Source organism: Drosophila subobscura, chromosome E, assembly GCF_008121235.1.
Source record: "Drosophila subobscura isolate 14011-0131.10 chromosome E, UCBerk_Dsub_1.0, whole genome shotgun sequence".
NCBI lineage: Eukaryota > Metazoa > Arthropoda > Insecta > Diptera > Drosophilidae > Drosophila > Drosophila subobscura.
The window spans coordinates 11,940,412-11,964,297 of NC_048531.1; the positions used below are offsets into that span (position 1 = coordinate 11,940,412).

At 49.8% G+C, this 23,886-nt stretch overlaps 4 protein-coding genes across 7 annotated transcripts; 3 read left to right on the forward strand and 1 right to left on the reverse strand.

Moving 5' to 3' along the window:
- Positions 1 to 1,699: 1,699 nt before the first annotated feature.
- Positions 1,700 to 14,199, forward strand: LOC117891612 (hairy/enhancer-of-split related with YRPW motif protein). Of its 2 annotated transcripts, XM_034797149.1 has the most exons (4): positions 1,700 to 2,062; positions 2,141 to 2,355; positions 3,190 to 3,611; positions 14,120 to 14,199. In XM_034797149.1, the coding sequence occupies exons 1-4, from the start codon at positions 1,851 to 1,853 to the stop codon at positions 14,162 to 14,164; spliced, it is 894 nt and encodes a 297-aa protein (XP_034653040.1). In that variant the 5' UTR covers positions 1,700 to 1,850; the 3' UTR covers positions 14,165 to 14,199. The 2 variants fall into 2 exon arrangements, with proteins under 2 accessions (XP_034653040.1, XP_034653039.1); XM_034797148.1 differs by lacking the exon at positions 14,120 to 14,199 and having other exon boundaries at positions 3,190 to 4,342.
- On the forward strand, positions 4,478 to 5,967 carry LOC117891614 (mitochondrial dicarboxylate carrier). Its single transcript, XM_034797151.1, has 2 exons — positions 4,478 to 4,933; positions 4,991 to 5,967. Exons 1-2 carry the CDS (start codon positions 4,521 to 4,523, stop codon positions 5,439 to 5,441), a joined length of 864 nt encoding a protein of 287 aa, XP_034653042.1. The 5' UTR covers positions 4,478 to 4,520; the 3' UTR covers positions 5,442 to 5,967.
- On the reverse strand, positions 7,816 to 9,187 carry LOC117891611 (nucleoporin seh1). Its single transcript, XM_034797147.1, has 4 exons — positions 9,003 to 9,187; positions 8,503 to 8,940; positions 8,237 to 8,445; positions 7,816 to 8,181 (listed from the first exon to the last, which is right to left on the reverse strand). Exons 1-4 carry the CDS (start codon positions 9,111 to 9,113, stop codon positions 7,875 to 7,877), a joined length of 1,065 nt encoding a protein of 354 aa, XP_034653038.1. The 5' UTR covers positions 9,114 to 9,187; the 3' UTR covers positions 7,816 to 7,874.
- LOC117891610 (acetyl-CoA carboxylase) lies at positions 9,316 to 23,842 on the forward strand. Of its 3 annotated transcripts, XM_034797144.1 has the most exons (14): positions 11,230 to 11,359; positions 12,752 to 12,910; positions 13,049 to 13,410; positions 13,487 to 13,608; positions 14,918 to 15,284; positions 16,436 to 16,724; positions 16,794 to 20,527; positions 20,593 to 20,895; positions 20,963 to 21,133; positions 21,198 to 21,626; positions 21,685 to 22,554; positions 22,628 to 22,975; positions 23,050 to 23,184; positions 23,253 to 23,842. In XM_034797144.1, the coding sequence occupies exons 2-14, from the start codon at positions 12,769 to 12,771 to the stop codon at positions 23,385 to 23,387; spliced, it is 7,407 nt and encodes a 2,468-aa protein (XP_034653035.1). In that variant the 5' UTR covers positions 11,230 to 11,359; positions 12,752 to 12,768; the 3' UTR covers positions 23,388 to 23,842. The 3 variants fall into 3 exon arrangements, with proteins under 3 accessions (XP_034653036.1, XP_034653035.1, XP_034653037.1); XM_034797145.1 differs by lacking the exons at positions 11,230 to 11,359; positions 12,752 to 12,910 and adding an exon at positions 9,316 to 9,589 and having other exon boundaries at positions 23,253 to 23,394; XM_034797146.1 differs by lacking the exons at positions 11,230 to 11,359; positions 12,752 to 12,910; positions 13,049 to 13,410; positions 13,487 to 13,608 and adding an exon at positions 14,330 to 14,721 and having other exon boundaries at positions 23,253 to 23,394.
- The last annotated feature ends 44 nt before the right edge of the window (positions 23,843 to 23,886 follow it).

A 23,886-nucleotide genomic window follows, 5' to 3' on the forward strand; every position in this document is an offset into this window, starting at 1 on the left:
ATCAAGCATACGCCACCACGGAAATGAGCAGAGTTTTGGGATATCACATCTGAAATGGTCACATTTAGATGGCAATTGCTTGATGCCGACAATATTGTGGAGAGGGGAATGGAATGCAATTGAAACTGCAGACATTTTATATTAATTTCTTAATCTTAATGATTTTTCTAAGGCAGATTATAATTGATTGACAGACTATAGCGCATAAACAAAATATTTGTTCAAAGGTGAAAAGACCTGCAGGATCTGTATTCGTTCAAACGCAAATCTGAATATCTAGCTAGATTTTTAAAGCATTCCTAAAGAAGCAAACAATTTAAAAAAATCAACAAATAATTATATTGCTACGTAGCTACATACATATGTACAATTGAATTTAAAAGTCAAAAAGATAGGTAGAAAAGTGGGAGGATTCTTTGAGCACTTTCAATGTGGAAGCCTGCCTTTTTGTTCTGCACAAATTGTTGGAAGAAGTTAGCAATTTGTTATTTGTCCCATAGCGCGATGTTGTTGCACCTGTATGCGTTGTTAATTTGACTTTGCAGCTAAGTATTCCCCACATCTGCACACCGTAAAGCCAGACCGCTTCTAAGCTCTCAATGTCTTGGTGCTTCCTCTATTGATAAGCCACCGCAATTGCTGCGTGGTTAAAATGCTTGAAAACTTTAAGTTTGGCTCGATTTATCTTTACGTGAAGATATTGCATTGATACCTGCTTGCATTGGATTTCTTTCAAACCTTTAAATTTTGCATATCAGGTTGCAGATTAAATGAAAATGCACAGACTTTGGAGGTATTTTGCAAATTCTAAGTATGAGGATTTTATCTACTCTTTGGAAAAGACAACGTGCTTCACCTCCTTGAGTGCCTTACAATTAGCATGGCCACTGCACAATGGAAATGTATCGATTTCATCCGAGGCACTAGGTCAACACACCACACCGCCTTCGGGCACCTGTCCACGCATCCTTCTGGCTTGTCCCCGCACTGGGGTACGTCGGCGGTGGCTGTGTGTGCGTCTGCGGCTCCCGTAACCTTGAGGCAACACTGACCTAGAAAAGTTGGCCCAAACACGGGACGTGTGTTTGTATGCAGATAAAGGTCAACGTCGTCCGCTGCACTTGTTGGGGCACGGCGCCAGGTCCAATGCCACACGACCGGCCGCTGTTCGGGTCGCGTGCTCCAGTTCCAGCCATTTCATGGGCCTGGCAGCAGCAGGAGCAAGTGGCAGCACAAGTCAGCCGGCGGGCAGGCGGACAGACAAACAGACAGACAGACGCCCACGGCAATGATGCTGGTGCCGATACCGATGCTGATGCTGATGCCATCGACATCGATGACAGGCGGATATAAAGCCGGCTCAGTGATTGCTCTTTTCATTCCATCTATTCCTCTCGCACGCTAACTCCGCGCTGCTCACTCCAAGGTCATCCCTCTCTCTCTCTCTGCCACGCACGCTGTCCGCCCTTGTTCATTTGTTGGTCTCTCTCACCTAGCAGCGATCATCGTGGACTATTACCTACCCCCAGCCTAAGCATCCTGGAGAGCGGCGGCACGCGTTGCCAGGGGGTGGTTGCTGCTGCATCTTATTGGGCGGCTGCCGGCGGCGTTCGAAAGGGGTTGAGCGGCGGCAGCGACGACGGCAACGGCGGGCAGGTCGTCCGTTAGTCGTGTGCTGCAAAATCAGTCGAACGCCGTTCGCGCACACGATAAGTCACGTGCTCAAGCCAGCTCCGCTCTTCGGTTCCGAGTCCAAGTCCAAGTGCAAGAAAGAACCTCAAGTGATAGGACAATCGCCCAGTGCTCTCAGTCAAGTGTCAAGTGTGCAGCAGGATCAACAAAGGACAAAGATGGACCACAACATGCACGCGAATGCGCCACTCCACCATTGGGGATATGCCGCAGGTCCGGCCGTGGCCTTGCCAGCCACCGCCAGCACCCCCCAGAGCCACTGGGTGCAGCCGCCGCAGAGCCATCACAGCCACGGACACAACAGTCTGAAGCGTGCGCTCTCCGAGAGCGACTGCGACGACCTCTACTCGGAGGAGTCCTCCAAAGAACAGTGCGTATGCGAAATCTGCTCAAAAATTATCTGAGTTCTTCTTACTAACATTTTGTTCTATTTCTGTTTCGCTTACAGAATCTCTCCTAGTCAGCCGGGTAGCTGCCAACTGATGAGCCGCAAGAAGCGTCGCGGAGTCATCGAGAAGAAGCGACGCGATCGCATCAACTCCTCGCTCACCGAACTGAAGCGTCTGGTGCCCTCGGCCTACGAGAAGCAGGGATCCGCCAAGCTGGAGAAGGCCGAAATACTCCAGCTCACGGTGGAGCATCTCAAGAATTTGCAGTCAAAAAGTAAGTTTCAAATTCGTACCTGTGGGAAAAGGAATCAAAGAATAAGTATTAAGGGCATAAAAGAAAGTTTGGAAAGTGGGAATTAGTAAACTTTATTTTCAGTTTCAAGCCATAGTTTAGTTTTCAAGATAAAGCATATTTAGTGATCGTTCAAGGGCAATTAATAATGTTATTTTTTTACAACGGATAAAGCTGATGTTGAATATTAATTTGAATCATTTTCTTAGCCAAAAAAAAGCCTCACAATTTCTCTCACAGAGTCCTAAGAATCAGTTTCAAGTTGCCATTTAAATTAATAATTCCACAAATGATATCCCACACAATCGGATACGCTAGGGATCGGGATCCCGCCACTTTGGTAACAAATTGAAACACTAAACTGGGATAAATGTTCCACAAATTATTAGAAATCTCTCATTATAAATCCCAACCTGTTGTTCCCATAAACGGGAGGGAGGATTAGGGTGCGGGTTGCCGGCTGGCATTATGGGAAAAATATTATGATTGCCGCAAAATTCAGAGACAATAACACTGGGCCGCCCAAGTGAATCTCGAATCTCGGGGCTTCCCACGCTGCTCATTGCCCGCCTCCCACTGCCCTTACACCGCTCACTTTTTATACCCAGAAGCGGGCGAACAGGGCGCTTCCACCCCTAGGCCAACCATTAGCATTAGCACTGCCACCCCCTGCCCTGAGGCTTGTCCCATCCCGAACAAGGACATGGGGGTGGTTGTTTAGGCAGTCGCGTGGGAACAACTATTTTAATTGTTTGCTCTGGTCTCTGACGACGGATTAGACAGCTTATTGACTTTCGCCTCCTCTTCTTGTTGCAGCATTGGACTCGCTCAGCTATGACCCGCAGCGCGTGGCCATGGACTACCACATCATCGGGTTCCGAGAGTGCGCAGCCGAGGTGGCACGCTACTTGGTGACCATCGAGGGCATGGACATCCAGGATCCGCTGCGCCTGCGCCTCATGTCCCACCTGCAGTACTTTGTGCAGCAGCGGGAACTCTCGGCCAAGAGCTGTGCCAGTCCCAGTGGATGGTCCGCCTCTGCTGCCAGTGCCGTCGGCTACCAGGCAACCGCCAGCTGTGCGGCCACTCCCTACCAGACCTATGCGACTGCCGGAAATCCTGTAGGTGCCTATGTCTCCAGCTCATCACTGCACAGCTACCCAACGCTGAGTGCATCGCCCTCGCAGCAGCAGCAACCGCAACAGCAGCAACAGCAGCAGCAGCAGCAGCAGCAGCATGGTGGAAGGACAAGTGTGTCCAGGACAAGTGGATCGGGTGGTGTCAATGGTGAGCCGCTGCCACCACATGAGCTGCACTCCGATACCAGCAGTCAGCAACAGCAGCAGCAGCAGCAACAGCAGCAACAACAGGTGCAACATCAACAGCAACCTCCCACCCATGTCCGGACTCAGACAACGCCTCAGCCGCCACAGCAACAGCAACAGCAACAACAGCAACAACAGCAGCAGCAACAACAACACTATACACACGATCACACGGTTGTCCATCCGGAGCAACAGATTCCCACCTACATCGATCTGACCAACAGCCACCGACCTCCAGCCAGCGGCGAGAGCCTCAGCTACAGCACAGCTCCCCAGTATCCCGTGAGCGGGGGGCAGGACTACAACAATGCCAGCGTCCTGCAATATGCCACGCCAAACGGTGCCAAACCCTATCGACCCTGGGGAGCGGAGATGGCCTATTGAAGAGGTGGCAGAAAATAGAAACATGATCAGAAAAATGGAAATGTAAATGGAAAGCCCCAAACAGAGTCTAGTCAGGACCCAGTGTGATAGTCGTAAGTCTAGCCACATCCAGAGAGATCCTAGAGAGATCATCTTGTTGAGATTGGATATAGGAAGAGGCACATTACCTAGTGCCCTAAGCAGCCATCAATCATCTAGAGTTAAGATCCATGAACCTTTTGTGAAAATATTGTAAATAAAGGAAATTGTTTAATAAGAAAGAATGAGAACTAAATATAAATACGAGTGGAAATTCATGCCATATCGTAGCATAAATCCTAGAGAAAGAAAGCCGGCCTGGAGAGAGATGGAATCCAAAACAGATTTGTAATTTTGTTGTGCTATGTGGAAATCGGTATCGTTGCAGGATTCCACACAAAGCAACCAATCGACCGATCCATGTCAGATATCGACAAGCAGCGTCTGCCGCGTTGGTGGTCGGGTGGAGTCTGCTCGGCCATTGCGGTGACCACCACCCATCCGCTGGATTTGGTCAAAGTGCAGCTGCAGACGCAGACGCAGGGCGAGAGGGTTTCGGTCGGAAAGGTCATATCAAACATCTACCAGAAGGGCGGGCTCGCGGGCTTCTACAGCGGCATCTCTGCCTCCTGGTTCCGACAGCTAACCTACACGACGGCCCGCTTCGCCCTCTATGAGTACGGCAAGAAGTTCGTGGACTCGAGCAATGTCGGTGCCAAGGTGCAGCTGGCGATCTTTGCCGGCATCTTCGGAGGCATTGTGGGTGTGCCTGGCGATGTGGTGACGGTACGGCTGCAGAACGACATCAAGATGCCGCCGGAGAAGCGGCGAAAGTGAGTATCGGACATATGGAGGGATCAGAGACGAGTCCAAACGTATCGCTTCCCCAGCTATAAGCACGTCTTCGATGGGCTGTACCGCATACAGAAGGAGGAGGGCGTCAAGAGTCTCTTTCGGGGCGCCGTGCCCGCTGTGACCAGAGCCGTGGTGCTGACGATAGGCACTAACGCCACCTATGACCAGGTGAAGCAGCTCATTCAGGGCTCCTTCCGCACAGAGGAGGGTCTGCCTCTGCACTTTCTAACCTCTACGATAGCTGGCTGCATTGGCACCATCATGACGCAGCCCATCGACGTGATCAAGACCAGGTACATGAATGCCAAGCCGGGCGAGTACTCGAGCCTTATGGCGGTGGTCCTGAGCATCTTCAAGCAGTCGCCGCTGGCATTCTACAAGGGCTTCATTCCGGCCCTGTTGCGAGTGAGTCCCAACACGATCATCACCTTCATGCTGTACGAGCAGGCGCGCCTGCGCTTTGGCTACCTTCCGCCGAACGCCTAGAAATAATATAATCGATCATCGACGGCCTCCCACTCCGTCATGAAACTCAAATTTTAAGCAAACCAAAACCCTCGTCGTATTGCTGCATATCTATTGGCCTGGAAGTAATCCCCTCCTGCCGTAATCGCGCCTAATAAGCTGCCACTGACCGTTGGTCAGCAGCAGCAGCAAACGATGGGGGTCAACGGCAGTCCTGCGTGTCCAAATGGAAATGCTGTTTATGGTTTATGAAATTTGCATAAGCGCAGGCATACGCGTATACCCCATACCCCATATACCTGTGTGTCTGTGTGTCTATGGCCAGGGCTAACTAAAAACAGAGACCGAGACAAACACAATCCAAATGAGTTAGTTAAGCCGGCTGCACGTTCGCCGCTCGTAATTAGGAAACAGGGGCCACAAGGTGCAAGGGTCGAACCAAACCCTCACCGAAACCCCGGGAGCCACAGAAGAAACAAGAATTTACGAAACAAAATGCAAAACTGAAAACCGGAAAGGGCTCAAGATTCTGTCACCACTGAACACTGCACACACGTGTGTTTTTCATAGGTACATATGTATATATTTTTTAACAATTTATTCTTTTACGTTCTATAATGAGAGATATTTTAAAATTATATTTCGTTATTGGTTTCTAATAAATGCAATTAAGTTTAAGTTTTCTTGGTATCTATGGGAACTTGGAAACTTGTTCAATATTTTCCATTTAAAACTAATGATAGTTCATTTTCCACACTCGAAAAACACTTGAATCCCGAAATTACATTTGCAACCGAGCAACCATAATTGCTCTTCATTCTGTGGGAATATTCTGATTTCCAGCCACCCCTAAACTGCCACGGATAACTGTTTTTTTGGCTTGCCGCTCACGAAGAAACAATCTTTTGCGCATTAATTTCTTTTTGCCAGCTAAACACATATAAAATAAATGTTGTCAATACTCGCACGACCGAGTGAGAGACCTCTGAGCTTTGACTTCCCACGCCGGTCTGCGATTAACCACCACCCAGGGCGGAGAGAGCAAGTCCCGTATTGGAATCGCAGTCGAGGGTGGGTCCCGAAGATCGGCGTCAACACCATCAGCATAATACACACGTCACAACTTCCAATTAGAGACAATCATTCGGATACAGGACAGTCGGGGAGGGGCACTTTGATGGGGTGGTTTTACTGTCCTCGGCAGTGCAGTGGCTACAAAACCGAAAGAGCGATACGAAGTGGGTTTCATTCCTTGGATTACGTTCAGGCTACAAGCACACAGGAGCAGATATTACCAGCAGGACCTGCCACAGGGTGGATGGATGTTCGTGGAGTGTGCTTTGGTGTAGTTTTCATTGTGTGAATGGATGTCATAAATAGTCAAATGATTTCGTTTTTATTGCGGTGCGAGTCAATTAAGTGGAATAGTTTTGCCATGTATTTTCCTGAATGGATTTTCGTGTTAAAGGTGACGGAAATATCCATAAAAGCTGGCCACTTGTTGGGATTGTTTAATTTATGCACATGTGCAGCTGAAAAGGATTCCTTCCATGTGCGCCGTAATGGTCCATTGATTTGAGGATGGGAAATCGGCGATTATGTAGATCATTTAACTTGTGTGGGGTTGATTAATCGAACCAAAATATGCGTCCAAATAAATCAACTCAATTTCAATTAAATAAATGAACTTGAAATATGTGAGTTCTCTTTTTCCATCGTTCTCCCCCCCTGGTGCATTCTCCCTTTCTTTATTTTCCCATGCTTTTAAAAATAGCCCAGCGATCCGTTAGCACACCAGTTCCATCGCTTATTAATAAAAGGTAGGGCATAGTTGGCGAGTGCCTCCAAAAATTGCTTGCATATTTGTATGGCTTTGCAATTGAAACTGTTACCGCAAATCAACATGTGTATGGAGTCCAAAATAATCGTTTGACAACCGATTTTGTGCAGGTTGAATGGTCACACTTTTACTTCAACGAAATTTGTGATTCCTTCAGAAATTCTTGTATGAGAGTGGCCTCACCTTGTTCGAATACGCCTTGTACCAGATCTGACAAGAAGCAAGAGCGCGAATTTCGTTTATTATTTTGTTAGTGAACGCATTTGATTTGTTTTAAATTTATATTTTGTGGACTTTTCACAAAATCAATAATCGAATTGTTTCAGTTTTGCCGGGAACACGTTTATGACACAGCCATGCGGCTGCTGCACGCGTTCCGCACGTTTATGTGATGTAACCCGAGAGTGAGAGTTCCGTAAAATGTGATCGGGAGAAATGTTGACCAGGACGCTCTTGAACCGCTGCTGCAACGGACACGGATGCTGCATCAGGATGGCCGCTCCACTCGTAAGGCGTAAGTGGGATGAGATCCACACAGTCATCACAAAAGGGGAATCAACTCTCAGATTTTATTTAATGCGGAACTTAAGCAATCTACAACATTAATTGATCCATTAGTGCCACGGCACCTGGTTGCCAATGGTGCCCTTCTTGTAGAACTTGGCAGTGGCCGAGGCGGTGGCAGCCAGCGTAGGAGTTGGCGGAGCCGGTTCGTAGGTGGGTCCACCGCCCTCTGCTTTCAGGACTGCGGCACACCTCCACTGCTTGTTGTAGTTCATGCGCCAGAGGCGCACACAGCCGTCGTCACCGGTAGAGATCAGCATGGTGGCCAACATGTTCCAGCAAACGCGCCACACGGGGCAGTTGTGGTCGCTAAACTTTACCGTCTGGATGTCCAGCTTGGTGGTGCCCGTGGAATCCCTAAAATGCATACATTTTAGGACAGTTCTAGCAGTAAAATCTCGCTCGTTCTTACGTCACTCCGCGAAGATTAACTATATAAAGATCCTTGCTGGCCACGGCCAGCATGTGGAAAGTTCGTCCGGCATTTGGGGCAAAGGCCACATCCGTGACGGGGTCCGTGATGTCGTTTACAGTGTCAATCTTCACACATTTGCGAGCATTGTCGCTGTAGGCAAAGAGGAACACCTTGCCCGTGGGCGTGGCTGAGTCGTCGCTGCCAGCCTGTAAGAGAAAGGACGTACAGGGCTAAGAGATCCTTTTGCTGAATCATTTACTTACCGCCAGCAGTTGTGTGACCATGTAGGTGGATGTGTTCCAGGACAAACAGCTCAACGGCAGCTTGTTGGCTATCTCATGCTGCACCGGCCACTGGGAGAGGTTCATTATGTCGGGCGCTTCATAAATGCGTATGATGCCATCCGCGGAGGCGGTGGCCAACAGCAAACCCAGGTATTTTGGGGCAAACTCCACATCCGTGACGCTGGTACGCGAATCGACGAGCGTGGTGCGGCGCACCCATCGACGAGTCGGCGTGTTCGTGGTGGACACCTTCTCGCCAATCACCTCTTCCCACACGGAGGCCGTGCGGTCGAAGGAGCAGGTCGCCACCACCTGGCCGAACTCCGGATGAGCCCACGAAACGCGCCAGATCGAGCCCGAGTGCGCCTTCCAGCTGCTCGTCACACTCCACTTGCCCTGCGCATCCTCGTCCCAGATCTGCAAATGTAGATTTTTTGTATCGTAGAGGCGAATGTTTACACCACCGGCGGATAACTCACCTTCACTGTCTGGTCGCTGGAGCAGGTGGCCATGCGGCGGCCGTAGTAGTCGAACACCACGTCGTGTATGACATCCTTGTGGTCGGCAATAATGGGCTCCACATCGAACATCTTTCTTTCGTGCGATTTGTTTCTAAAAAAATGCAACAAAACAAAAATGCACGCGCGGTTTGCAGATAATGGCAGATAAATGCAACCCTGTGAGGGTAAACTTGCTTCAGTCAGCTGTTTTTGGTATATGCAGTATTTTTCGTCTGTTCTGTTTATATTCTTCTGGGGCGGGAAAACGGTCACATTGGCGCTGTAGTCTGAATTACGCGTGAAATACGAAAAAATCAAGTGGAAAAAGTAAAAGAACAGAGAAAAGCAGGCAAGCTGCCCCATTGATCATACCCGGGCCACTAATCAACGGTGCCACACGATCATTGCCAGTGCCGTGAAAGTGCTAGGAACACTCCCCTCGGAATCAAAAATCTCAGTGCAACACAGAGCCAGGCCAGAGCTTCCCACCCGGAAAAGAACAGTTACACAAAACAAAATTGCTAACAGAAAGAAACGTGGAAAGCAGCGCAATACGATGGAGAAAAGTAAGTCGTTGGAGAGTGCGGTAATCTAGTCGGTAAACGTGTAATTACGATCTGATTAGTGGCAGCGGCAGAGATAATATGCGCATATGCAAATAACAACAGTGGCCGCACCTGGGGGTTATTCACCCTTTGGGGAGAGGCATTATTATGTATGTCTGGGAACTGTCGGGACCTAGCATATATCAAGATTCCGTTTGTTTATCATTTGCATTCATTTGTTAAAGTCCACATTTTGTGTTTTGTTCCATCAATCAAAGTACAGGGCAGCATATTTTCCTTCCAATATGTTGTGCTTTTGCTCTCGCCACTCTCTTTCGCTCTCACCACTGTTACTGACCTTGATTCCCATTGGACTGTGAACATCGCGCGATGGACTTGTCTCTATGTATGTGTGTATGTAGGTGAGAGAGAGAGAGTAAATATATGGATTTGTGTGTGATGCTGCGTGTGGGCGGATGGGAAGCCAGTCATGCAGCCGCATTCCAGACCCAGTACAAGCCGGCTTCCATTACCTAATAAGAGTGCATCCATATGTAAGGCAGAGCGAGAGGCCTGGCACCAGCCAGCTGATAGGCGTCCCCCCTTCTCCACGGTCTATTATTGGCCGTGGTATCAGCAGCAGACCTACTGGCCACGCGCCAAGCATGAATAATGCGACCGACTTTTTGGTAGATCCCAATACAAAACAGTAAATTTCCACCAGCCTCTGATAAGCGTTGGCGGCCCACCACTTGATGGCATGGGATGGCGGAAGAGCGGGGAACATAACCGTCGGCACCAATTATGATTAATAATTCGTCGGAACATACCGGTCGGCTGTTTTCAATGCCAAAATCGGAAGATTCTCCATGGAGCTTATCGCAGAGATTATAGAGAGCAAGCGTCGTCGACGGGAATTTCTTTTATGACTTTAAAAAAACCTCTGCTGATGTCCAAACAAACACGAATCCCAGAGATTCGCGTGTTCTGCTCGTGGCAGCGTGCTGAATTCGTTATTAATTCCGATTTCAAGTGCATCTCAGGGCAATTGAATCGAGATAATCAATTTTGTATTACCTCGCTAATTCAACTCGAATGCGTAATCAGAATCATCTGGCTACTTACGGTTGCAAATTGATAGATTATTTTTGCTAATGTTCCATCCGTAAAGTGCACTGTCGTCACTAGGAAAGGGTCAGCTTAAGGTTTACACAACGGCAACAACAACAGCAACAGCAACCTTGACTTTGAAATCTCTCGCAGTGGGAGGGGTAGGAGAGGAGCTTCGGAGAAACGGTAAAACACAGCTGATCGCTATCGACTCTTATGGACTGCAAATAAACATGGAAAAATGGATGGCAACTAGCAAAAACGAACTGTAAATAAAACACGGTGCTCTGCTGCTCGTTTACCTTTTCTTTTTGTCCAGTCAGCAGCAGCAGCAGCTGAAACAGCTCGACCTCTGAGGCCCTCTGTCGCGATTAACATACAGGCGCAACAACCTGTACACGCACACACCAAGAGCACACCCGTCCCGTGCTGTCCATGCACGCACAGTATAGTTGATATCGATAGTGACAGCGACGCCAGCAGCACTGGCCGCTGGACAGCGGCAGCAGCCCTCGCGATAGTGGGTTCCAGACGAGGAGCCTGTCCCCATAGCGCCACAGTTGGATTTTAAGCGTCGGTCACTGCAGTACCACTCGTGCGGAACTTGTGCCCGTCTAAAGCTACGAATGCAGTAGTCTACAGAAATACGTTAAAGAAATACAGAAACATAAAAGCAGAGTGGTAAAACTCCCATTAACTCGGATTTAAATATACATACAAAATATATAAAAGCGAGTCAAGGCCCTAAAAAGTGTCCAAAAGTGTGGCCCTAAAGATAATTGCCCCTGGCATTGAATTTGTTGAATCTTTTGTGTGTGTGCTTACTGCGATTGAGTAATCTTTTTGAAAGAGATTCCGAGACCAGTCGAGCAGTTCAGTTCAGAATTCTTATCGGATCGACGGGAAGAAAAACATACGACTCACAGCATGGCAATAAGAAATGTTTATAGAACTGGGCCACAAAACTCACAGATCAAATATCCCATCCGATCTAGGATTGTATTTCAAATCCTTCCCAGGAAATGTTCTGGCAAAAAGCTGAAAAAATGATCCGTAGCTTACTGTTACATAATTACCTGATAAGCCTGTGCTACTTAGTGGTGGATCGATTCACCTTTTTGTGCCTTTCAAAGCCCCGGCTCTGGGTGGCTGGCACACTTACATATATATATATTGTAATGGCAAAATCATTGACCTCTTCTATAAGCAAAACCAATTTGCATTTCCACATACCATACTACTAGTCGCTGTGCAGGGGATTTTTTGTGTTTCAGCTTTTGTTATTTCTCATTTTCCTTCTCCCATTTTTTGGATTTTTGGTTTTTGTTTTAAACTTAAATGCGAAGCGCCCGTACATTGAACACCCCAATAACCAAATTATAAATTTGTGTATTTTGTAGTTTTAATTACCCTTTCGTAGGGTATTAATTGTGAGATACTTATACATAGGTGTACGTCATTAGCGCAGGAATCTTTGGCCTTTGACCCATGGACTTTTGCATTGTAATATTCAGTATTCTGACTTTTCCTACGTATTTTCGTAAATCACAATTACATAATTCAATGCCCTTGAGTCCTAATCTTCACAGAAACAATATTCTTATGGAGCACCAGTTATCGTGTCAATATTTCCAACTGTTCCCATTGCTCCCACATGACAGCAAACACTCACAGTTCAAAGGATTTTGTTTTGTTAAAGAGTATCCCGATTTCGGATATTCTTTGGCCTGGCAACGATATTTGATTCGGGTATTTGGGTATTATATTATGGATTTTTGGTTTCTTAATTGTATCTGCTAACTAGTTTATGCTTAGATTAGCATTTTCGTTTGGGTTTGTTTTGTTTTGCTTTGTCGTTGCTTCTTTGGCCCACAAAAGCGTGGCAAAGTTTTTGAACTTGAAAAATGCCCATTCGAGACGAGAGACCTACTACTATGATAACATTGATGTAGATTTTTGGCACTTTCACTGTCCCATAACAGGCATACATAATATGTACAATAATTCGTAGTGGAGCAGGAAACAAAAGATATTCATTATCTAATCCAATTTGAATTCACCGATTTAAAGCAGCTTTTTGGATATAGCCGATGTTGATCACACTATTAGGCACTCTGGCAGCATTTCTCGCGTTCCTCTTCACCCTGATCTTTGGCCGGGGCCAGAAAAGACCAGTCCACGCGGCCACCACCAAAGGCGCCAGAGAAACAGAAACTACAACACCGATTAATCGTAAGAATGTGAACACTTTATGAATCCATAAGCAGCACTTGAAGGGCCATAGTCACACCAAGCACATTTAACTGATAATCAAATCAATCTACTATAATAATCCGTAGAGTAATCAATATTTCCATGATTTATTTCCAGCCAACTCCAGCGTGATTGCCGCTACAGCACCACCAGTCGCAGTCACAGTCACAGCCACAAGCAGTTTGTCGTCGTCCACAAAGGGAGGAGCGGGAGACACAGCAAAGCTGAACGAGAAGCGATTCCCAAAAGGGGCCAGCATCAAGAAGGTACAGTTCTCCAGCGAAAGCCTTAAATCGGAGGTGGATATTGCCTTGTCCGATCTGAGCTATCACCAGAACCACAACCACAACAACAACACAACCGTTATCAAAAACAAAAACAACAACAGCATTGTCGACATCAGCAAGAAAACATCAGACGAGATGAGCGAGGAAACAAATGCAGCGGCCGGCACGGACGCTGAGCGTCCAAGTTTCTTGGTAGGTCTTTGACACCGGAGCAACCACTTTTTCTAGCAGATAATCTGAATTTAAATCATTTTTCTGGCTCTGTCAGGTGGGCGATGAGATTGACGAGAAGGCAGCCGAAGCTGGCGAAGCTGTGGACGAGTTCCCTCAGAAGATGCAGAACGATGCCCGGCCGAATGGCGATATATCGGAGAAACGCAAGAGATTGAGGTATGAACGCCGCCAAGAGGGGCACGCCCCACCCTCCACACATGGCAAACGCAGGGGGGAGGATGGGTATGGGAATGGGGTGACTGAGCAAAACAAAGAACAGGTGGACTGCGTCATAGATATCGCGCGAGTTTATCAAAAAGAGACGGAGCAAAGCGCTTCCGCAGAGTGCGAATGAGAAGCAGCGAAGCTTTTTCGAGTACTCTGAGAGAGGGCGAGAGCAAAGCATTCTGGGTGAGAGAGCGATAGAGAGCGCAGCCTTTGGGACGCCGTCACATTTTGTTTTCATTCATAACGGAAAGCGTTGCCTCAAAACTTGTTTCTTTTTTGTGACTCGGAATCGGTACTCTCTCTCTCTCTCTCTCTCTCCACTCCAGGCGACCCCTGAGCAAACTGTGGCCTAAACTATCTGTTGGCCGGCTATCTGTTTTGGCCCGCTCGAAACCGAACCGCCAGCAGTTGCACAGCAGTCGTCGGTTCCGTCGGTCAGAGAAGCAGAAACCAGCAGCAGCAGCAAAGTCGAACCTTAGCAGTCGCCGAATTTCTCGTTGCCTAAATAGGTTTCTCGCGTGTGTGGAGTGGATATTCCGTTCGACATTGATTTTCTGCCGTGTGGCCCTGCGACTCGTCATCGTGATATCGTCGGAGTGCGGAGAAAGTGTTGCTGGTAGAAGAACTGGTGTGTGTTTGTGTGGTGTGGTGTGGCATAAACAGTGTTTTGTTTTTTCTCCGTTTTCGGTTATTAGTCAGACTTGCATAATTCGCCTAAGGGGGTGTGCCATTTTACACCCAGCCAGTTCACTGTGACCCCTGAATGCTATTGGCCCTCGTTGAGCTAGCCAGCATGTTGAAGCGTCGTGCCAGTAAGCGTTTTGTACTTGTTGAGTCTGGCGAGGAGCCGCTGGGACAGGCAGGCGCGGGTGCAGGAGGATCAGGATCGGTCGCACCAGTCATTCCACACTTTGTGGCCGTGGACTGTGGACAGGGCGACAGCAATCACAACGAGATGAATCCCAGCTCCAGCATCAATAGCATCAGTGCCAACAACAACAACAACAACACCAGCAACCCAACGCCAGGACTCCTTAGTGTGCCCACCGTTGGAACCCTAAAGTAAATACACATAAAATGGGAGGGATAAGAATAAATTTGTTGCTAGAATTTCGATTCGATTTGACAGGTAGTAGCCCCAGAACCGGTTTCGCCAAATCTTCTTTAAAATTGCGCTCTCACCTTCCGCTCTACACTGAGCAACAAAGTCATTGTTTTAAAGCGAATATTTACTTATCGATTATTAAATCTCTTTCAGACCGAGCATGTCCCGAGGCACTGGCCTGGGCCAGGATCGCCATCAGGATCGAGACTTTCTTATAGCCACCACCGAGGAGTTTGTGAAGCGTTTCGGCGGCACACGTGTCATAAATCGCGTCCTCATTGCCAACAATGGCATTGCGGCTGTCAAGTGTATGCGTTCCATTCGCCGATGGGCCTACGAGATGTTCAAGAACGAGCGAGCCATCAAATTTGTGGTGATGGTCACGCCGGAGGACCTGAAGGCGAATGCCGAGTACATTAAGATGGCCGATCACTATGTCCCCGTTCCCGGTGGCTCCAACAACAACAACTATGCGAATGTTGAGCTCATTGTGGACATTGCACTTCGCACTCAAGTGCAGGTGAGTAGTTGCGTCTGGAGGCCGCCAGTGCCCAGCCATAGATGTAGCCGGCCCAGTGTCAATCCGTTTGGGTTGGTTGCGCCTTAACCACATCGCATCGTACGATTCGTATTTACTATTTGTCGATCTCCGGGGGCTGAAAAAGTCAAGTCGATCGTATGTCGTATATCGCATACCAATGCAAAAGCTCTCACACTGCTCTCCAGCGCTCTACCAAAAAGTTTGTTTATATCTGTTAAAGCGAAAGATTGTCTATGTGTGTGTATGGGTTGTAACACTGTGCAACAAAAAGTCTGTTGTAACCTTCAACCTTTTGGAATCTCTCCTGCCTCTGTGTACCTTTAGAATTCCTTCACATAAGTGAGCGTACGAATATTATTTGTTATTCACGTAAACGTTTATTTGCTGTAGATCTTCCATTTCCGAATGCTAAGTAATTTCACTGAAAATAGCAAGAGATCACTTCTCAAATATGTGTAGGTAAAAGCATTTCTCTAACGGTTGCTGCACATTAACTTTTGCTTTGTTGTATATCTGATCTTAATAGGGCACTTTTAGTTTATTATATAGAAATAAGTAGCATAGCATGAGTGTATACTACAAAGTTGATTAAGAGATAAAAAGTTGCTGTTTTTGAGTGCATATAAATTCCGTAGAGATTCGAGTATTCTAGGGAATAGCTAATAATGGTTTACAAGCATTGCAAATTTCTGAGAAATTGTAGAAGTAGTAATTATTTACGTGATCTTTAGATGTTTAGAAAAGTCGAGAAGATGTCTAGCAATTCTTTTGAATACTCTTTTAGTAGAATGCGCGTGTGCGTCTCGAGTCCTGATAGCCTTCTTTCTAGCAAATTTCGTAGCGAATAAGCTTTCATAGTTTGTTTTCTTCACTTCTAATCTAAACCACCCATCAATTGGCAAACACTTAGAGAATGCGGAAGATAGCGATAATATTAAAAATTGATATGAGTGGAGTGTGTTGGCTCTTCATTTCACTAATTAGTATGAAAAGGGGATTAAACCAACACCTTGTTGCACAGTGTGAATTATCTATTTAATATTTTGTGCTATCATCCGTAACTGAGGTTATAAAGTTTTGTTGTCCTTGGTGTTTAAATGAATTGATTATGAATGAAATTATGATTACAGGCCGTCTGGGCTGGATGGGGTCATGCCTCGGAGAACCCAAAGTTGCCGGAGCTGCTGCACAAGGAGGGCCTGGTGTTCCTCGGGCCGCCAGAGCGTGCCATGTGGGCGCTCGGCGACAAGGTGGCCTCCTCGATTGTGGCCCAAACAGCCGATATACCCACGCTGCCTTGGTCCGGTTCCGACCTGAAGGCACAGTACAGCGGCAAGAAGATCAAGATCACCACCGACCTCTTTGCCCGCGGCTGTGTCAACAATGTGGAGCAGGGTCTGGCGGCAGTCGCCAAGATTGGTAAGTCCCAATGAAAATCTTAGAGTGGAACGCGCTTTATTTATCTTTATCTGTGTCTCCCTCTTGCAGGTTTTCCCGTGATGATCAAGGCATCGGAAGGCGGCGGCGGCAAGGGCATTCGTCGCGTGGACACCACCGAAGAGTTCCCCGCCCTGTTCCGTCAGGTGCAAGCGGAGGTGCCCGGATCGCCCATTTTTGTGATGAAGCTGGCACGCGGCGCCCGCCACTTGGAGGTGCAGCTGCTGGCGGATCAGTACGGAAATGCCATCAGTCTATTTGGACGCGATTGCTCTATACAGCGTCGCCATCAGAAGATCATCGAGGAGGCACCGGCCATTGTGGCCCAGCCGGAGGTGTTCGAGGACATGGAAAAGGCGGCCGTGCGTCTGGCCAAGATGGTGGGCTATGTGAGCGCTGGCACCGTGGAGTATCTGTACGATCCGGAGGGCAGGTACTTCTTCCTGGAACTGAACCCGCGTCTGCAGGTGGAGCATCCCTGCACGGAGATGGTGGCCGATGTAAATCTGCCAGCCTGCCAGCTCCAGATCGGTATGGGCATCCCCCTGTACCGCCTCAAGGACATTCGCTTGCTGTACGGCGAGTCGCCGTGGGGCTCCTCCATCATTGACTTTGAGAATCCGCCGAACAAGCCGATGCCCTCGGGCCATGTGATCGCTGCTCGAATCACCTCCGAGAATCCCGACGAGGGCTTCAAGCCCAGCTCGGGCACAGTTCAGGAGCTTAACTTCCGCTCCAGCAAGAACGTGTGGGGCTACTTCAGTGTGGCCGCCTCCGGGGGATTGCACGAGTTTGCCGACTCTCAATTCGGTCACTGCTTCTCCTGGGGCGAGAACCGGCAGCAGGCACGCGAGAATCTCGTGATTGCCCTCAAGGAGTTGTCGATCCGTGGCGATTTCCGCACCACTGTCGAGTACCTGATCACGCTGCTCGAGACGAATCGCTTCCTGGAGAACACTATCGACACGGCCTGGCTGGATGCGCTCATAGCCGAACGCATGCAGTCCGAGAAGCCGGACATACTGCTGGGCGTCATGTGCGGAGCTCTGCACATTGCCGATCGCCAGATTACCGAATCCTTCTCCAGCTTCCAAACGTCCCTGGAGAGGGGACAGATCCAGGCGGCCAACACCCTAACGAATGTGATAGACGTGGAGCTGATCAACGGCGGCATCCGGTACAAGGTACAGGCGGCCAAGAGCGGGGCCAACTCTTACTTCCTGCTGATGAACAACTCCTTCAAGGAGATCGAGGTGCACCGGCTGTCCGATGGTGGTCTGCTAATCTCCCTCGAGGGCGCCTCGTACACCACCTACATGAAGGAGGAAGTGGACCGCTACCGCATCGTCATCGGCAATCAGACGTGCGTCTTTGAGAAGGAGAACGATCCCTCGCTGCTGCGCAGTCCCTCGGCGGGAAAGCTCATCAATCTGATTGTGGAGGATGGGGCTCATGTGGCCAAGGGTCAGGCCTTTGCGGAGATCGAGGTGATGAAGATGGTGATGACTCTCACCTCCCAGGAGGCCGGCACGGTGACCTTTGTGCGGCGTCCAGGCGCCGTCCTCGACCCCGGCTCCCTACTTGGCCACCTGGAGCTCGATGATCCCTCGCTGGTGACCAAGGCGCAGCCCTGCAAGGGCCAGTTCCATCAGGCCGAGAACGCGCCCCTTCCCGAGAAGCTGAACCGCGTCCACAACACGTACAAGAACATTTTGGAGAACACCCTGGCCGGCTACTGCCTGCCGGAGCCCTTCAATGCCCAGCGGCTGCGCGACATCATCGAAAAGTTCATGCAGAGCCTGAGGGATCCCTCGCTGCCGCTGCTGGAGCTCCAGGAGGTGATTGCCTCCATCTCGGGCCGCATTCCCATCTCCGTGGAGAAGAAGATCCGAAAGCTGATGACGCTCTACGAGCGGAACATCACCAGCGTGCTGGCCCAGTTCCCCTCCCAGCAGATTGCCAGCGTCATCGACAGCCATGCGGCCACCCTGCAGAAGCGCGCCGATCGCGACGTCTTCTTCCTGACGACCCAGAGCATTGTGCAGCTGGTGCAGCGCTACCGCAACGGCATTCGCGGCCGCATGAAGGCCGCAGTTCACGAGCTGTTGCGTCAGTACTACGACGTGGAGTCGCAGTTCCAGCACGGACACTACGACAAGTGCGTAGGCCTGGTGCGCGAGCACAACAAGGACGACATGCTGACGGTGGTCAACACGATATTCTCGCACTCGCAAGTGGCCAAAAAGAATCTGCTCGTCACCCTGCTCATCGACCATCTGTGGGCCAATGAGCCGGGCCTAACCGACGAGCTGGCTAACACCCTCAGCGAGCTGACGTCCCTGAACAGGGCCGAGCACTCGCGGGTGGCTCTGCGCTCACGCCAGGTGCTGATTGCCGCCCACCAGCCGGCCTACGAGCTGCGCCACAACCAAATGGAGTCGATCTTCCTGTCCGCCGTGGATATGTACGGCCACGACTTCCATCCGGAGAATCTGCAGCGCCTCATCCTCTCGGAGACCTCGATCTTCGACATTCTCCACGATTTCTTCTACCACACGAACAGAGCTGTGTGCAATGCCGCCCTCGAGGTATACGTGAGGCGCGCCTACACCTCCTATGAGCTGACCTGCCTGCAGCACTTGGAGCTGTCCGGCGGCCTGCCGCTGGTGCATTTCCAGTTCCTACTACCCACTGCACACCCGAATCGCCTGTTCTCGCGCATGTCCTCGCCGGAGGGGTTGGACCAGGCGGCGGCCGAGACCATGGGCAGCTCCTTTGTGCGCACCGGAGCGATTGCCGCCTTCGATTCGTTCGAGCACTTTGAGATGTACTCGGACGAGATACTGGACCTGCTCGAGGACTTTGTCTCGCCCGCAATGGTCAATGCCAAGGTGCTGGAGGCCGTGGAGGCAGCCGACTCCATCTCGGACGGCCGTCACAGCACCTCCATTAACGTGTCGCTCTCGGATCCAGTCACTCGAGCCAATGCCGCCGAGGAGGCCAAGTCCACGGAGCCAATTCACATTGTGAGCGTGGCTGTGAGGGAGACCGGAGAGATGGACGACTTGCAGATGGCGCAGATCTTTGGCAGTTACTGCAAGGAGCACAACGAGGAGCTCTTCCAGCGCCGCATTCGCAGGATAACGTTCGCCTCATTGAAGAAGCGCCAGTTCCCCAAGTTCTTTACATACCGAGCCCGCGACAAGTTCGAGGAGGATCGCATTTATCGGCATCTGGAGCCGGCCTCTGCCTTCCATCTGGAGCTGAACCGCATGAAGACCTACGACCTGGAGGCACTGCCGACGGCCAACCAGAAGATGCATCTGTATCTGGGTAGGGCGAAGGTGTCGAAGGGGCAGGAGGTGACCGATTATCGTTTCTTCATCCGCTCGATCATCCGCCACTCGGACCTCATCACCAAGGAGGCATCCTTCGAGTACCTCCAAAACGAGGGCGAACGGGTGCTGCTGGAGGCCATGGACGAGCTGGAGGTGGCCTTCTCCCATCCGCACGCCAAGCGCACCGACTGCAATCACATCTTTCTCAATTTCGTGCCCACCGTTATCATGGACCCGGCCAAGATTGAGGAGTCCGTCACCAAGATGATCATGCGCTACGGCCCCCGCCTGTGGAAGCTGCGCGTCCTCCAGGCAGAGCTGAAGATGGTAATCCGGCAGTCGCCGCAGTCGCCCACCCAAGCGGTGCGCCTGTGCATTGCCAACGATTCTGGGTACTTCCTGGACATCTCCATGTACACGGAGCAAACGGAGCCAGAGACGGGAATTGTAAGTGTCATCGAATTCATTATCCCTTCTAATTGCTGATTGATACCTTTTGCATACCGTTTCAGATCAAGTTCAAGGCCTACGGAGACAAGCAGGGCTCCCTGCATGGCCATCCCATTTCGACGCCCTACATGACGAAAGACTTTCTGCAGCAGAAGCGCTTCCAGGCGCAGTCGAACGGCACCACCTACGTGTACGATGTGCCCGACATGTTCCGCCAGATGACCGAGCGACACTGGAAGGAGTTCTCCAACGCCCGACCCTCTGCGGACATACGCATACCCGACAAGATACTGATTGAGTGCAAGGAGCTGGTCCTCGAGGGCGACACCCTCATCGAGATGCAGCGCCTGCCGGGCGAAAACAATGTAGGTTCTACTGGCAGCCCGAACAGCATTTTGCGGCTTCTCTATTGATAAACTTCTGATATTGCAGTGTGGCATGGTGGCCTGGCGCATTGTTCTGGCCACGCCTGAGTATCCGAATGGGCGCGAGATCATTGTGATAGCCAATGATCTGACCTACCTGATTGGCTCCTTTGGCATCAAGGAGGATATTCTGTTTGCCAAGGCCTCGCAGCTTGCGCGCGAAAGGAAAGTGCCCAGGGTAAGCATCAAGCACAGATTTACATGCTCCAACTATTCATCACTTAACAAAAACCCTCCCACAGATTTATATATCGGTAAACAGCGGAGCACGCATTGGACTTGCCGAGGAGGTGAAGGCAATGTTCAAGATCGCATGGGAGGATCCCGAGGAGCCGGACAAGGGCTTCAAGTACCTCTATCTGACCACCGAGGACTATGCCCAGGTGGCCAATCTCAACTCGGTGCGTGCCATTCTCATCGAGGACGAGGGAGAGCAGCGCTACAAAATCACCGACATCATTGGCAAGGACGATGGCCTGGGCGTTGAAAATCTACGTTATGCTGGCTTGATTGCTGGCGAAACGTCGCAGGCGTACGAGGAGATTGTCACCATTGCAATGGTCACGTGCCGCACCATCGGCATCGGCTCGTATGTGGTGCGTCTGGGTCAGCGGGTCATTCAGATTGACAACTCGCACATTATTCTCACGGGCTATGCGGCCCTGAATAAGGTAAGTCCTTGGAATCAGAATCTTGATGTGTGGATCTTCATATTTTTTCTTCCTGCAGCTGCTCGGTCGCAAGGTGTACGCCTCAAACAACCAACTGGGCGGCACACAGATCATGTTCAACAATGGCGTGACCCACAAGACTGAGGCCATCGACCTGGACGGCGTGTACACCATTCTCGATTGGCTCTCGTACATTCCTGCCTACATTGGCTGCGACCTGCCCATCGTTTTGCCGTGCGATCGCGTTGATCGGCCCGTCGATTTTATGCCCACCAAGTCGCCATACGATCCGCGCTGCATGCTGGCCGGTCGGGTGAATCCCACCAATGCCAATGAGTGGGAGAATGGCTTCTTTGATCGTGATTCGTGGAGCGAGATTATGGCCCCGTGGGCCAAGACTGTAGTCACGGGACGTGCTCGTCTGGGAGGTGTGCCTGTGGGCGTGATTGCCGTGGAGACGCGGACTGTGGAGGTGGAAATGCCCGCGGATCCAGCCAATCTGGATTCGGAGGCGAAGACGCTGCAGCAGGCAGGTCAGGTGTGGTATCCCGATTCCTCCTACAAGACGGCGCAAGCCATCAAGGACTTTGGCCATGAGGAGCTGCCGCTGATTGTGTTCGCGAACTGGCGTGGCTTCTCCGGCGGCATGAAGGACATGTACGAGCAGATCGTCAAGTTTGGAGCCTACATCGTCGACGGACTGCGTGAGTACAAGAAGCCGGTGCTCATCTACCTGCCGCCCAATGCCGAGCTTCGTGGCGGAGCCTGGGCTGTGCTGGACTCGTTGATCAATCCGCGCTATATGGAAACCTATGCTGATCCGGAGGCCCGTGGTGGTGTCCTCGAGCCCGAGGGTATTGTGGAAATCAAATACAAAGAAAAAGACCTCATCAAGACGATAAATCGCCTGGATGCGACCACAATTGCTGTAAGTTTCATCTGAAATTGTTCGTTGTTCGTTCGATGACTAATCCATTTTTATCATTTCGGATTCCATGCAGCTGAGGAAAGAACTCGAGGAGGCAACTGCTGCTGGGGATAAAACGCTGGCAGCACAGGTGGATGAGAAGATCAAGTCTCGTATGGCGATGCTGATGCATGTCTATCATACGGTGGCCGTGCACTTTGCAGACCTACACGACACGCCCGAACGGATGCTGGAGAAGGAGTGCATCAGCGAGATTGTGCCATGGCGCGACTCGAGACGTTGGCTCTACTGGCGCCTGCGTCGTCTCTTGCTGGAGGATGCCTACATCAAGAAGATACTGCGCGCACAGGACAATCTCTCTGTGGGACAGGCCAAGCAGATGCTCAGACGCTGGCTGGTCGAAGAGAAGGGAGCCACAGAGGTAAAATGATAACAAAATCTGTCGATTTCTTTTACTTAACCATCCACCAACCTTCGTTCCGTTTCTTCTTGCAGGCATATCTGTGGGACAAGAATGAGGAAATGGTGGCCTGGTATGAAGAGCAAACGAATACAGAATCTATTGTCTCCCGCAATGTGAGTTCCGTGAGACGGGATGCAATCATTTCAACCATTTCGAAAATGCTCGAGGTAAGCACAGCTACACAGCTGGTTAATAATACTTATTAATATTAAATGGAATTCTCCGGTTTTAATAGGACTGTCCGGACGTAGCGCTGGACGCTGTGGTTGGTCTCTGCCAAGGCCTGACGCCCGTCAATCGTGGTGTGGTCGTACGCACACTGGCGCAAATGCAGCTGAACGAGGAGAACTCTAGCAATACCCAGGGATGATTGTACGCTAGATTCTAAGTTCTTTTAAGCCTATCCCTACCCTACCGCTCTCGAAGTCAACGCAATGGCTATGCCTGGACGCCTGAATGCCTGGAAGAGAGTATCATCCTTCATCCATCATCCCGTTTGGAAGCCTGGCCTAGTCCGTTTGGCAATTGTAAAATACTGGAGAAACTAGCATGATGTGCATTTTGTTTAGTTGAATTTGTTTAAACGTAATTAGAATAAAAGTAGCATGTAGTATGTTAAAATGGAGAGCCCTACATTGGAGTTGTGGGGCATGGGTTGGATTTTGCATGAATAGCCCCGATTAACTTGTAGTAACATGTACATATTTGTGTATGTATGGTATGTATATCTCTTGAATACAAAATACTTTCCACTAGTTGTTTAAGAACCAAGTCCTTTGTACACAGAGCTTTTTGAATTATACGAATTATTGAAAATACATTATACATATATGAGTATGGTACAAACAAGATTCAAGGGGTTCAAGATT

What these genes read in the sequence shown, in the direction of transcription:
- LOC117891611 (XM_034797147.1), bottom strand. Translation starts at nt 9,113, where the DNA reads ATGTTCGATGTGGAGCCCATTATTGCCGACCACAAGGATGTCATACAC. An exon ending in TGGTCACACAACTGCTGGCG is followed by an intron (nt 8,446 to 8,502) that starts GTAAGTAAATGA and finishes TTTCTCTTACAG; the next exon opens with GCTGGCAGCGACGACTCAGC. An exon ending in GTTAATCTTCGCGGAGTGAC is followed by an intron (nt 8,182 to 8,236) that starts GTAAGAACGAGC and finishes TATGCATTTTAG; the next exon opens with GGATTCCACGGGCACCACCA.
- LOC117891614 (XM_034797151.1), top strand. Translation starts at nt 4,521, where the DNA reads ATGTCAGATATCGACAAGCAGCGTCTGCCGCGTTGGTGGTCGGGTGGA. An exon ending in CCGCCGGAGAAGCGGCGAAA is followed by an intron (nt 4,934 to 4,990) that starts GTGAGTATCGGA and finishes TCGCTTCCCCAG; the next exon opens with CTATAAGCACGTCTTCGATG.
- LOC117891612 (XM_034797148.1), top strand. Translation starts at nt 1,851, where the DNA reads ATGGACCACAACATGCACGCGAATGCGCCACTCCACCATTGGGGATAT. An exon ending in GAGGAGTCCTCCAAAGAACA is followed by an intron (nt 2,063 to 2,140) that starts GTGCGTATGCGA and finishes TTTCGCTTACAG; the next exon opens with AATCTCTCCTAGTCAGCCGG. An exon ending in CAAGAATTTGCAGTCAAAAA is followed by an intron (nt 2,356 to 3,189) that starts GTAAGTTTCAAA and finishes TTCTTGTTGCAG; the next exon opens with CATTGGACTCGCTCAGCTAT.
- LOC117891610 (XM_034797144.1), top strand. Translation starts at nt 12,769, where the DNA reads ATGTTGATCACACTATTAGGCACTCTGGCAGCATTTCTCGCGTTCCTC. An exon ending in CGGAGCCAGAGACGGGAATT is followed by an intron (nt 20,528 to 20,592) that starts GTAAGTGTCATC and finishes ATACCGTTTCAG; the next exon opens with ATCAAGTTCAAGGCCTACGG. An exon ending in GCGAAAGGAAAGTGCCCAGG is followed by an intron (nt 21,134 to 21,197) that starts GTAAGCATCAAG and finishes ACCCTCCCACAG; the next exon opens with ATTTATATATCGGTAAACAG.